Source organism: Nothobranchius furzeri, chromosome 3 (genome assembly GCF_043380555.1).
Source record: "Nothobranchius furzeri strain GRZ-AD chromosome 3, NfurGRZ-RIMD1, whole genome shotgun sequence".
Taxonomy (NCBI): domain Eukaryota; kingdom Metazoa; phylum Chordata; class Actinopteri; order Cyprinodontiformes; family Nothobranchiidae; genus Nothobranchius; species Nothobranchius furzeri.
The window spans coordinates 47,647,982-47,659,587 of NC_091743.1; the positions used below are offsets into that span (position 1 = coordinate 47,647,982).

At 44.0% G+C, this 11,606-nt stretch overlaps 2 protein-coding genes across 3 annotated transcripts in view; one reads left to right on the forward strand and one right to left on the reverse strand.

The window, feature by feature from the left end:
• Window positions 1-5,116, reverse strand: part of fancd2 (FA complementation group D2) — a 28,497-nt gene extending 23,381 nt beyond the window's left edge. For both annotated transcript variants that reach the window (XM_054749142.2, XM_054749140.2), the window contains exons 1-13: window positions 5,032-5,116; window positions 4,770-4,830; window positions 4,419-4,553; window positions 4,278-4,345; window positions 4,072-4,178; window positions 3,930-3,996; window positions 3,783-3,835; window positions 3,616-3,694; window positions 3,372-3,496; window positions 3,211-3,298; window positions 3,034-3,138; window positions 2,848-2,951; window positions 2,645-2,756 (exon numbers count right to left, since the gene is read on the reverse strand). In XM_054749142.2, coding sequence (XP_054605117.2) covers window positions 2,645-2,756; window positions 2,848-2,951; window positions 3,034-3,138; window positions 3,211-3,298; window positions 3,372-3,496; window positions 3,616-3,694; window positions 3,783-3,835; window positions 3,930-3,996; window positions 4,072-4,178; window positions 4,278-4,345; window positions 4,419-4,553; window positions 4,770-4,830 — 1,104 coding nt within the window. In that variant the 5' untranslated portion in view covers window positions 5,032-5,116. The remainder of the gene's footprint in view (window positions 1-2,644; window positions 2,757-2,847; window positions 2,952-3,033; window positions 3,139-3,210; window positions 3,299-3,371; window positions 3,497-3,615; window positions 3,695-3,782; window positions 3,836-3,929; window positions 3,997-4,071; window positions 4,179-4,277; window positions 4,346-4,418; window positions 4,554-4,769; window positions 4,831-5,031) is intronic.
• On the forward strand, window positions 4,268-7,316 carry gpx1b (glutathione peroxidase 1b). Its single transcript, XM_015959810.3, has 3 exons — window positions 4,268-4,389; window positions 6,172-6,473; window positions 6,751-7,316. Exons 2-3 carry the CDS (start codon window positions 6,183-6,185, stop codon window positions 7,099-7,101), a joined length of 642 nt encoding a protein of 213 aa, XP_015815296.1. The 5' UTR covers window positions 4,268-4,389; window positions 6,172-6,182; the 3' UTR covers window positions 7,102-7,316.
• Window positions 7,317-11,606: the final 4,290 nt, after the last annotated feature.

Here is an 11,606-nt window from a genome sequence, read left to right on the forward strand (position 1 = left end):
AAGAGAAAACCAAACAACCCTCAAGGCCATGCAGAACATTAATAACAAAGAAATCAGCTCAGTTATAAACTAAATTATTACATTTCTACAAATACTCGAGGTTTGATAAGGACTTCCAATAAAAGCTGGAATTTTTGGTGTCAGAGAACCAAAGAAATCTGTCCAAGTATTAGTTTTCATCAAAGTGTCAGCAAAGACTGAAAAAGGCTAAATAAAACAGCTTCAAAGAGAAAACTGCAGGTTCATTTTTATTTCATATAAAATCCTCTCCAAAATATACTATTTGAAATGCTTATGGTGGGTATTTTGTTTTACAATACATAACGGTCCCTTATTTTAAGTAAAAAGTGGCTTTTTTGAGCAAAGCGTCTAAAAATGCTTTATTTATGTATTTATTTATATTTTAACCTCTGACGCAGCGAGGGGAGTTATAAGCTAGTCCTGCCTGAAGCTCAGTGTGGCCAGTAGGTGGTTTTTGGGTAGAGAGGTCGTGTTAACGAGTACAATGTGCGAGTTCACTAGTTTTGGATTATTCTAATTTTTCTATAAAATGATAAACTGCTGTTTACGGAGGCCGTACAAACTCCAGCGGGTCCGGACATCGAGTCCACATTTCCAATAAGAGAATGAACGGCACCATCTTCCCATCCTGGTGCGTTTTGGCCAGCTGAAATCACGTCGTTTCTGGTGCGCCGGAGGATTACAATCCCAGTGATGTGATGGGAGTTCAACACGCCTCCCATCCTCCAGAGCCCCGTTACGGAGTTTTGATTAATACCTGTGGGCTCCTATAGCCCAGATCAGTGTCGGAGCCAGGTCAGGGAGGTCCGCGCTGAGCTCCAGGAGCTTTTAACAATCCCTAGCGGGCCGGGGAAGCTGGTTTCTGGGTCGGACCCAGGTCCGAACCACCTGCCCTGAATAGGATGACAGGCGTCTCTCCCTCTCTCTAAGGCGCTAAGCTACGCTACGTGAATGCATGTTAACGAGTATGAAACAGCTGACAAATGCTCATTATAGTTTATTATTGTCAAGAATCAATATGACCAATACTATTTTCTAATTGTCTGGCGCATGACAGTAATCTGTACAATATTGTGATGTCAGCACACAAGTTTGAGCTAGCTAGCTAGCTAGCTAGCATCGTTCCCTCACCGAGACACCTCAAAGATGATTCCTAAAACCTAAATAATATATGTGTACATTTTTATTTAGAACGGGTTCCTGTTATGTTATGTTAACAGATAAAGAAAATGCTGAAGTTGTTTTGAGTAGGAGGGCGTTGTACTTTATAGACGCTCCCTAGAGCCTCCTCTCAGCAGAAAAGTGGGATTTGTTTCACAGAGAGACCAGCTGATTAAAACGATCTCTTGGGTTACTGAATCCATCACCACGGGTAGAGTCTGGAGTTCAATTTTTAAGTTATTTTATTTATCTGTGTGACCCTGCCAGACTCTATTACTTTTCTTTCCAAATAATGAGACCTAAACAGATCTTGTGCACGATTGTTACTATTTTATTTTCTCTAATTTAATGAGCAGGGGCCTCATTTATCAAGCTTGCTTACGCACAAAACAGGGTCGGAAAACTGCGTGAGAAACTTTCCACGAAAACTTTGGTATTTATGAAAGAAAACTTAGCGGAAAAATGTGCGCAACTTTAAGTTGACTAAGGACCTGGCTTACGCACATGTTGGACATGGAGAGCACCTGCACTGCTGCTTCTGAGAAGGATACAAATATGAAATCCTGCAGCATTATCACTTGTACTGCTTCGTTTTCACACAGAACAAGACCCCCACACCATAGACATAGAAATATACACACACACACACACACACACAGCCTGAAGCACAGAATACGGAATGCAGAATATCAGCAGGGGGACAGATTGAGACAGAATGTCATGCATCTGTGACAGTGTGTGTCCTGCCGCTGTGACCCGACTATGATGTGCACTGGCTACTTGTACAGGGGAGATCTCTGTTTGGGTGACTGGTTAGCGCGCGTGACTTTCACCTGGGAGTCTGGGGATCGAATCCTGATTGGATCATTTTTTTTATATCCGCCACAGATCTCTCTGAAGAACTCAGCATTGACGGCTTCAGCAACGCTGTGCCTCTCCGTGGGTTTTCTCTTATTTGTTTAGCAAAAGTACTTCCTTTCATTTCTCTACCTCACCCACAGGTACCTCAACTTCTGCTTGTGAAATAGCGCTTCCTTGATCTGCGGTCGGGATCAAAATGCTGCAACAGCCGGCTTATGTATGCATGAGGTCCACAAGGCACTTTGCATTGACTGTTTATGGCAGTAAGTGGGTGTGGTGAGGGCGGGATGTGACTAAAAAGCAGCTGAGAAACTTTCTAGATAGTCTCCGATTTATGAAGCGGAGATTGCGTGCAGCTGTGCGTACTCCATGTTTGATAGATCACAAACCTACTTGGCGTAAGTACATTTTTTTTGCTGAGCTTAAGTACGGTTTTAGTAAGGATTCTACACAATGTTTGATAAATGAGACCCCTGATTATTTTGAATGTGTTTATTTTTCTACAAAACTACTATATTTTAATATCTTGCCAATAAAATCAAAAACAATGCCGTTGTTTTTAAATGTGCTTTAAAAATAAACCCAACAAGTGAAAACCAACCTTGAGCCATGCCTCAGAGATTGTTTTCTGGAAACGCACTGCTGACTTAATGCAGTCCAGGGTCAGAGTCACACTGTCTTGGCTGCTGCCACCTGCTGGTGTGGAAACATTCCTGGTTGACAATAAAAAAACAACAGATCTCATTAGGAACTTCTTTGCATTTTCCAAACAAACGTGTTGGGATGGAGTCAGCTGGCACGTACGCTGCTCCTGCTCCTTTGCTCTTGATGCGAATCTGAGAAGCCTGCAGCACAGGAGGCAGAACACACTGCTCCAGCTCCAGCTTCTTACGGAGATTACACACCACCTGCAGGAAAATGTTGGCCAAATTTCTTTCAAAAGGAGGATCTACATGAATGACACATGCCATAAATAACAACAAATCTGACCTCGTTAGCGTCAGAGGCTGAGACAGTGTGCAGAATGAACTTGACCACAACAGGAAGGTCCTCCAGTTGAACGGCAGCAAGCATGGCCATGACAGCTTCCCGTACCTGAAACATCAGACACCAGTGGGTCACTGTGACCCGTATGTAAACGCACGTTATTGTGTGACAACACCGCACCTTCATGAGTAAAGATGAAGAGAGACTGAGGCTGGAGAGGGAGTCCAGGATGGGGACAGTCAGCTGGGTGTTCTCCTGAAGTAAAGCGCTGCAGAGAGTAACCAGAAAAACTTTAGGATCAGACTGATTTATAGAGCGAAACCAGGCTTTATGTTACAGACTTGAGCTGTCTGGCGATATCGTTGTGCTGGGAGTCCTCCAGTATCTCTGGTAAACTGGTAATGATGTCACGCTGCACCTCCACTGGTGCTACCGACACCAGTTCCATCAGTTTCACCGACAGTTCCTGTAAAGGGAGGGGAAAATACACAAAAGCATTCCCATTCAGAGGTAAATACAGGACAAAAGATACTTCATATCCTTAACAGGTACAAAAAATTCAAACGTGACAAATAGAAATATTACCTTTGCATCCACAACTCTGTCGAGCCATTTGAGCTGGTTAATAATCATGTGTGGGATACTGAGTCCTCCTTCAGCGGCACTATGAAGCCCGCAGTAGATTTAACACAGAAAATCAGTTAGAAGAGAAACTAGAAAAACGTTTAGCGATTGTTAAAAATCATACTAACCCGTCAGACATAAACTCAGGGAGTTTCTCAAGTAAAGTGTTAATGATTAACGTCTGCAACGAAACAGAAGTGATCATTTATAGCAGTGTTTGTTTTGGTGACTCATAGGGGTAAGACTTTGGGTTTTTACGGGAAGATGAATCAGACCTGCAGCATCTCAATGCCCAGCAACATTCTCAGCAGGCTTTCCTGGAACGAACTGACAGAACTGCAGCTGAGAGAAAACAAGCCATGTGAAATTCAGGGCAAACCAAAACTCAGTTGAATGTAACCTGGGTGTGATCCCTACCTGGAGTCTCCATTGGACAAATGTGGAACACAAGGCAGGAGGCAGCTCCTAAATCGGTCAGGATTCTCTATATAAGCCTCTAGTCCAGTGATGAACTCCTGTAAAACCTAAGAAACAACAGGGAGAATACATCTGAGCCAGAACATCTAGAAAATTTTGATTATTTCAGCGTGGAGCTCCACGTAAATACGTGGTTTCATACTCACACCAGGATACCTGGGACTCTTCTGTAGCTGCCGCTGTATCCGCTTCTGGAAAACCACCTGGTCCACAGCTGGAGGAGGGAAATGCAGATGAGCGTCTGACTTTAATTACAAAGTAAATATGCTGCTGGAAGGTTGATTTACCAATTCCGTTAGAGGAATCGTCTGTTTTCAGGGTGACACCTGCCTCTCTCACAAACGCAACAAACACACTCTGATTAGTCTCCTCAGAAACGGCCTCTTTAGGCAGGCGAGCAGAGCTGCGACTCTTCTTTGCCTCTAAAAGGAAAAAGAAAATGCCACTTGCGAATAAAAGATGCGCAATTTTACGAGTCAGAAGGAAATATGTGCATAAACAGCACGCTTGAGTAGAGGACGTGTCAGTAATGGAAATTCTTACTGTCAACGTTAAATGTAAAGTTAAACTCTAAACTTTGTGATTTATAAAGATTTGCTTGAGAAATGAGAGCTGCTGTGATGCTGCGTTGGACTTACTGGAGGATACAGAAGTTCCCTCGACTTTTTCAACAGAAGAGCGTCGCTTTTTGCGCATCATCTAGTAAAACAAGAACAGACTAGCGTTAAAGCTACATGGTAGCACCGTCTGTGACACCAAAACATGCTAGCTAACAACGACGTAACATATCCATTACGGCTGTAGCACAAATATCGGCTCCACGTGTAGGTTTATGCCGACGTGCTGCTATTAGCTGTCAGAATCATTGGGAAAATTCAGGATATTAAAAATAAAACATACTTTTCCAACCAGTCGAACCCAGAGATGACCAAGTCACAAAACAAACTCTCGCGCCAATGTGCTCAGAGCATGCGTTGCCAACGTCACTCTTAGCCCCGCCTCCTCACGTCGTTCAGCAAGAAGAAAAGCTGTGTTCAAGCCATTAAATGTAATGCTTCTGATTTACAAATGCGTCATTATAATTTACTTTCAACTAAACTATATACAATTTCGTTGCAAAAGGCGTTAAAAATCTATGATAGACTTGATTAACTTGATTATTCAGCGCGCGAGCTGGGGATACAAAGAGGGCGTTGTGTCAAGATAGAAATATCTCCGTTTCGTCTGATGTCCCGTGTACACGTGCTTAAAAAAACTTTCAAAATAAATACGTAAATCTGAAATCTGAATCTGAAATCATAATTATGAGATACTATCTCATAATTATGACTTAGCTATCTCATTATTATGAGATACTATCTCATTATTATGAGATAGTATATTGTAATTATGAGATACTATCTCATTATTATGACTTAGCATCTCATAATTATGAGATAGCTAAGTCATAATAATGAGATACTAAGTCATAATTATGAGATACTAAGTCATAACAATGAGATAGTATCTCATAATAATGAGACAGTATCTCATTATTATGAGATAGCTAAGTCATAATTATGAGATAATATTTTTTTTTTATCTGAGTGGCGGGAATGGGCTTCCATAGGTGTAGTACTCTAGGTTTTTCCTTTATTTTTTCAGTTCCTTTAATCAATATAAAATGCAATAGTGGAATATGAATGCACTTTACGTTCTAGTGTGCAGATGTTTATGTGAATTACACTAATAAAAAATGAACATTGGAACACGCTTTGGCAGTTCCTGATGACGTATCTCCTTGGCAAACAGAGAAGGATCAAGACATCAAGGCGAGATTCCTTGGCATTGAGAAACCCCCTGAGTGACTACGTCCTTCTTCTTCTTTTACCATTTTATATAAGTTGTGTGACCATGTTAATCATAATGGCCTCATATGTTAATTACATTTTCTTGGGCGCAATGATTTGTTGTCGTTAGGATGAGGAGAACTATCTTGAAAACTGGGTCTTCGATTGTTAGTCGTGAACTATCTTGACAGCAAAACACAATCTTTGTCAGAATAAAGCTGAATGAGCACCAGAAGGCAGCGCAGATGCGGAGAGTTTCAGCAGAGATCTTCATCCTCGTCGGAGAAAAGCACCAGAATGGCTTCAGAGTTTTACAGCCTCACAGCCAAGCTGTTGAACGGAGAGGTGTTTCACTTCTCGTCTCTTCAGGGCAACGTTGTCCTGATTGAGAATGTTGCATCTCTCTGAGGTGTGACCGTCAGGGAATACACCCAGATGAACGAGCTCCACGAGAAGTACTCTGCTCAGGGGCTTGTGATCCTGGGAGTGCCCTGCAACCAGTTCGGCTATCAGGTGAGCTACAAATACCTGTAAGAAGGATGTAATGGTTGTTTTAAGTTCAAACATTCCTCATAAATGTACTTTGGGGCCCAAAGTATAATTGTTTGGGAGCAGATTATTTGTGGTAACAGCAAATGATGTTGGGACAGATAGCAAGTGTTTGATGAAGGACCTGCAAGATGTTCTCTTAAAAATGAGGAAGTCTTTTTGTTTCCTTCCTTATTTAGATAAGACCAAATCCAATGACGCACACCGCCTCTGAGTATGTGTTAATGATCCATCTCCACAGGAGAACAGCGAGAATGAAGAAATCCTGCTGTCTCTGAAGTACGTCCGTCCTGGAAATGGCTTTGCGCCAAAGTTCCAGCTCCTGGAGAAGGTGAATGTGAATGGGAAGGGCGCCGATCCCCTGTTTGTGTTCCTGAAGGAGCAGCTTCCAGCCCCCAGTGACGACCCTTCACCCCTGATGAATGACCCCAAGTACATCATCTGGAGCCCGGTGAGCAGGAGCGACGTGTCCTGGAACTTTGAGAAGTTCCTCATCGGTCAGGACGGGGTGCCTTTCAAGCGTTACAGCAGGAAGTTCCCCACCATTGATATCGAAGGAGACATCAAGAAGCTCCTCAACCAGGCCAAGTAGCCGGGAGTCCTCTGGCTGCAGATCAGCATCCCTCTGTGCTCTCTTGTGTGTGATGGCTGTGTTGTGGTTTTTACTAAATGAAGACATCCTCTGAAACCGAGCTGTGAGGAGGATGTCTGAAGAAATGTAAAAGGTGCAACCGTCACAGCTCCATCACGTGTCCGTACAGCACTGTTGTTGTGGTGTGTGGATCAATAAACATGTTTTTAATCAAACCCGCCTCTTTGCTTTTATTCTCTGGGAGGAGTTTAGATTATTATCAGCCGGAGCACAGCTTCAGCATCAGGTCCATCTCTGCAGGCTCAGCCCTAGTTAGCAATGCAAAAGGACCATCCTGGTTGTGTATGCACCGATGGGTCTACATTCACACCCTGCAGCATTAGGATAAGGAAACTCATGCTAATCCCACATGTAAATGTGCAGTTTGATTATGGGGAGCTGCGGTGACTTTAGGTAAACAACTCTGGTGAAAATCCCACCAGATTTAACAGAAACATCAAGGTTTAAACAAGCTACAGAAGACTGATAGATCTAATATTTAATGGATTTTAAACATCAGCAGTTTAGGTTTTGGGACTTTCCATTTTTTTAAAGGTCAAACTCCAATTTAGGAACAATTGAAATGTTGAATTATGCAAGCAGCTTTTGTATTTTGTGCCGCTATGTCCGCCTATAGACCATAAAGGCATAGTCTTGATCTCAAAGCTCAAACCCACTAGCCTAGTGAACTAGACCAAATTCTTGCTTTGCAAAGAATGGTCTAGGCATGCTCCATTGGAACCTCAGCAGCTCCTACCAGGACTCTGGCTAGCCAATCACAGCTCTCTAGAGAGGTTTCAAACACATAAAGAGCTGTGATTGGTCCATAATGGTAGGCCAATCATAGTGCCCTATCTGCTTAGTGAACATATCACAGAGCTTTATCCGCTTTGTGGGCCAATCAGGGCACTCTATATGCCTGGTGGGTGGGATGATGCAACAGAGTGAAACAAGAGTATGTCACATTCATTGTCCAATAGCATGCGGAGATCATTTGAAAGACAACGGTAGAACCCGCCCCACAACCGAGAGCCGTCAATGGAGCGTGGCCAGACTAAATAATACATTTATTTAGTCTGGCTTGCCAGGCTACAAACCCACAGGATTTTTTATAAAACACAGAAGAAACATAAATCTAGCCAATGTGAGCAGCTGAGGCTTCTCCCATTTATACTTTTTGTTATTACTGCAGATGAACTTGATCCCCATAGAACAGTTAGAAACAGGTCTCTGGTTTGTGTCTCCTCTGCAGATCTGTCTCAAGCTGCACCTTCTAGAGCTGATAAAGAATGGGATTGCAGTTCAAGTCTGGTGCTTCTGTAAGATCTACAGCTTCAGTATCAAGTTCAGGAGCATAAAGATCTTCAAGATAAAGGTTCCACTTCCTCTCAAAATTAAAATTACATTTCATTCACAAAAAACTGCGAACTTCAATTCAAATTCTAATTCAAAAATATTTTATTAATCCCAGAGGGAAATTGATTGCTGTAGTAGCTCAGAATAATAATAATAATCCGGTCATCAAAGAGTTGTTGTATATTACAATGGCTGTTGACAAGAAGGATCTCCAGTAGCGGTCAGTGTTGCAGCCAAACTGAAGAAGCCTCTGACTGAAGACACTCTTCCGCTGTCGGACAGTCTTGTGAAGACAATGCTCAGGGTTGTCCATCATTTTCTTGATTCTCTGGAGAATCCTTCTTTGCATTATCTCCTCCAGTGGTTCCACAGTCGTCCCCAGAACAGAACCAGCCTTTGTTATTAGGCTGTTGAGCCTTTTCAGGTCCCTGCTTCTGATGCTACTACCCCAACAGACGATGGATGAAGAGATTACACTCTCAGCAACAGACTTGTAGAAGAGCAGCATCTTGCTACAGACATTGAAGGACCTAAACGTCCTCAAGAAGTGCAGTCTGCTGTGTCCCTTCTTGTAAACGGCTTCGCTGTTCTTTCTCCAGTCCAGTCTGTTGTCCAGGTGAACTCCAAGGTATTTGTATTCCTCAACCACCTCCACTTCTTCTCCCATGATGGAAACACTGTTTGACTCCACCCTGTTTCTTCTGAAGTCTAAAATCATCTCCTTTGTTTTGTTCACATTCAAGGTCAGATGATTGTTTCCACACCATGCCACAAAGCGCTCCACCAGCTCTCTGTACTCAGCTTCCTGTCCGTCTCTGATGCACCCGACAACTGCAGAGTCATCTGAGTATTTCTGTAGATGACAGTTCTCTGATTTGTACTGGAAGTCTGAGGTGTACAGGGTGAAAAGGAATGGTGAGAGTACAGTCCCCTGTGGTGCTCCAATGTTACTGATCGCCGGGTTTGATGTGCAGTTCTTCAGCCTCACAAACTGTGGTCTGTTGGTCAGGTAGTCTTTAATCCAGGCGATAGTTGAGGCCCCCACCTGTGTCTTCTGGAGTTTCTGGCAAAGTACATCAGGCTGGATTGTGTTAAATGCTCTGGAGAAATCTTCACCTTGAACCATCACCTTATCGTGGTGGAGGAGTTTGAGTGCCCTAATGATCCTAGGAGCTATGTTGTCTGGGGCACCTTGTGCCCCTGGTAGGGTCTCCCATGACAAATTGGTCTTAGGTGAAGGGTGAGACAAAAACGGTTCACAGGATCTTTCATGGAGGTAAAGTCAAAGAGTCGGAGTACCCAGCCCGGAGGGTTACCAGGGTCCCACCCTGGAGCCAGGCCTGGGGTTGGGGCCCGTGAGCGAGCGCCTGGTGGCCGGGCTTTCGCCCATGGGACCCGGCCGGGCCCAGCCCAAACCGGATACATGGGCTCATCCAACTGTGGACCCACCACCCGCAGGAGGAACATGAAGGATCCGGTACAATGTGGATCGGGTGGCAGACCAAGGTGGGAGCCTCAGCAGTCCGATCCCCGAACAAGAAAACTGGTGTTTGGGACATGGAATGTCACCTCGCTGGTGGGGAAGGAGCAGGAGCTTGTGGCAGAGGTTGATCGGTACTGGCTAGATATAGTCGGACTCACCTCAACACAAAACTTACATATAGTCAACAGAGCTACTCCAACATGCAGCCACCCAGAGCAGCGCAGTTCCAGAATGAAATCTTGAGCAATGAATCAGAATCAAAATTGTGTTTTATTGCCAAGTGAGTCTCACATTAGTGGGAATTTGATTAGGTGGGATGGTGCAAACATACAAATGATAAATAGGATGCTTCAAAAAGGGATTATGAATGAAAGTGATGACAGCAGATCTGGTTTCAGTGGTTATTTGGTGTTCAGAAGTCCTACAGCACAGGGGTAGAAGCTGTTAATGCGGCGTTAGGTTCTGGCCCGAATGGACCTGGACCTCCTGTATAAAGGGAGTGGTTTAAACAGTGCATGACCAGGATGATAAGGGTCAGCTGCAATTCGACCTGCACATCTCCGAGCACCTTGAACCGTCACCTTATCGTGGTGGAGGAGTTTGAGTGCCCTAATGATCCTAGGAGCTATGTTGTCTGGGGCACCTTGTGTAAATAGAGCCGACACAGTCCTGAAGCCCATAATCATCTCCACCATCTTCTGGGTATTCAGCTCCAGGTTGTTGTTGCTGCACCAGGACGCCAGACGTCCCACCTCCCTCCTGTAGGCAGACTCGTCTGTCAGAGATGAGTCAGATGAGGGTGGTGCCATCTGTGAACTTAACCAGCTTCTGACTGGTGGCTGGAGGTGGAGAAGTTGGTGTAGAGAGAGAAGAGCAGAGGGGAGAGGACGCAGCTTATGGGGGTACAGATGCTATTGGTCCAAGTATCTGAGACATTCCTTCCTAGCCTCGTGTGCTGTCTCCAGTCTGTGATCCACTGGCAGACGGGGTCGAGCTCATTCAGCAGGGACAGCTTGTCCTGGAGGAGAGCCGAGCTGAAATCAACAAACAGGATCCTAGCATAGGTTCTTGGGGAGTCCAGGTGCTGCAGGATGAAGTGGAGAGCTAGGTTGATGGCATAATCTACAGATCTGTTGGCTCTGTAGGCAAACTGCTGGGTAGGGAGGCTGTGATGTTTCTGAGGTGGGACACAACCTGGCGCTGAAATGACCTCATGACTACAGGACCACAGGTCTAGTCCAGCAATCCTTGATGCTTGAGATTAAAAAGGTCAACAAAAAACAGCTGATGCTCCTGGGCTTTATTGTGTTTTGGATTCAAATATTCATCATTTAGAAGCGAACATGATAAATATGTGGACAAGAATTTAAACACCTATTAAAATAATATTTACATCTTTTGGGTGACTTTTGAGTCTCAGATTCCTTATCAGGATTTTCCTTTTGCTGAAAGTGTTTCATTAATAATCTCACTGCAGAGATTAAATTTACTGCTGAAGGCCATCATGTCAGACCCCGCCACGCAGTTATGGTGCAACTGAGCAGGACTTAAGCTGGTTTCGATTAACCATCCTACATCATTTTGTTTCCATGTCAACGTGCTGTACCTGTAGATTTAAAGCCCAAAC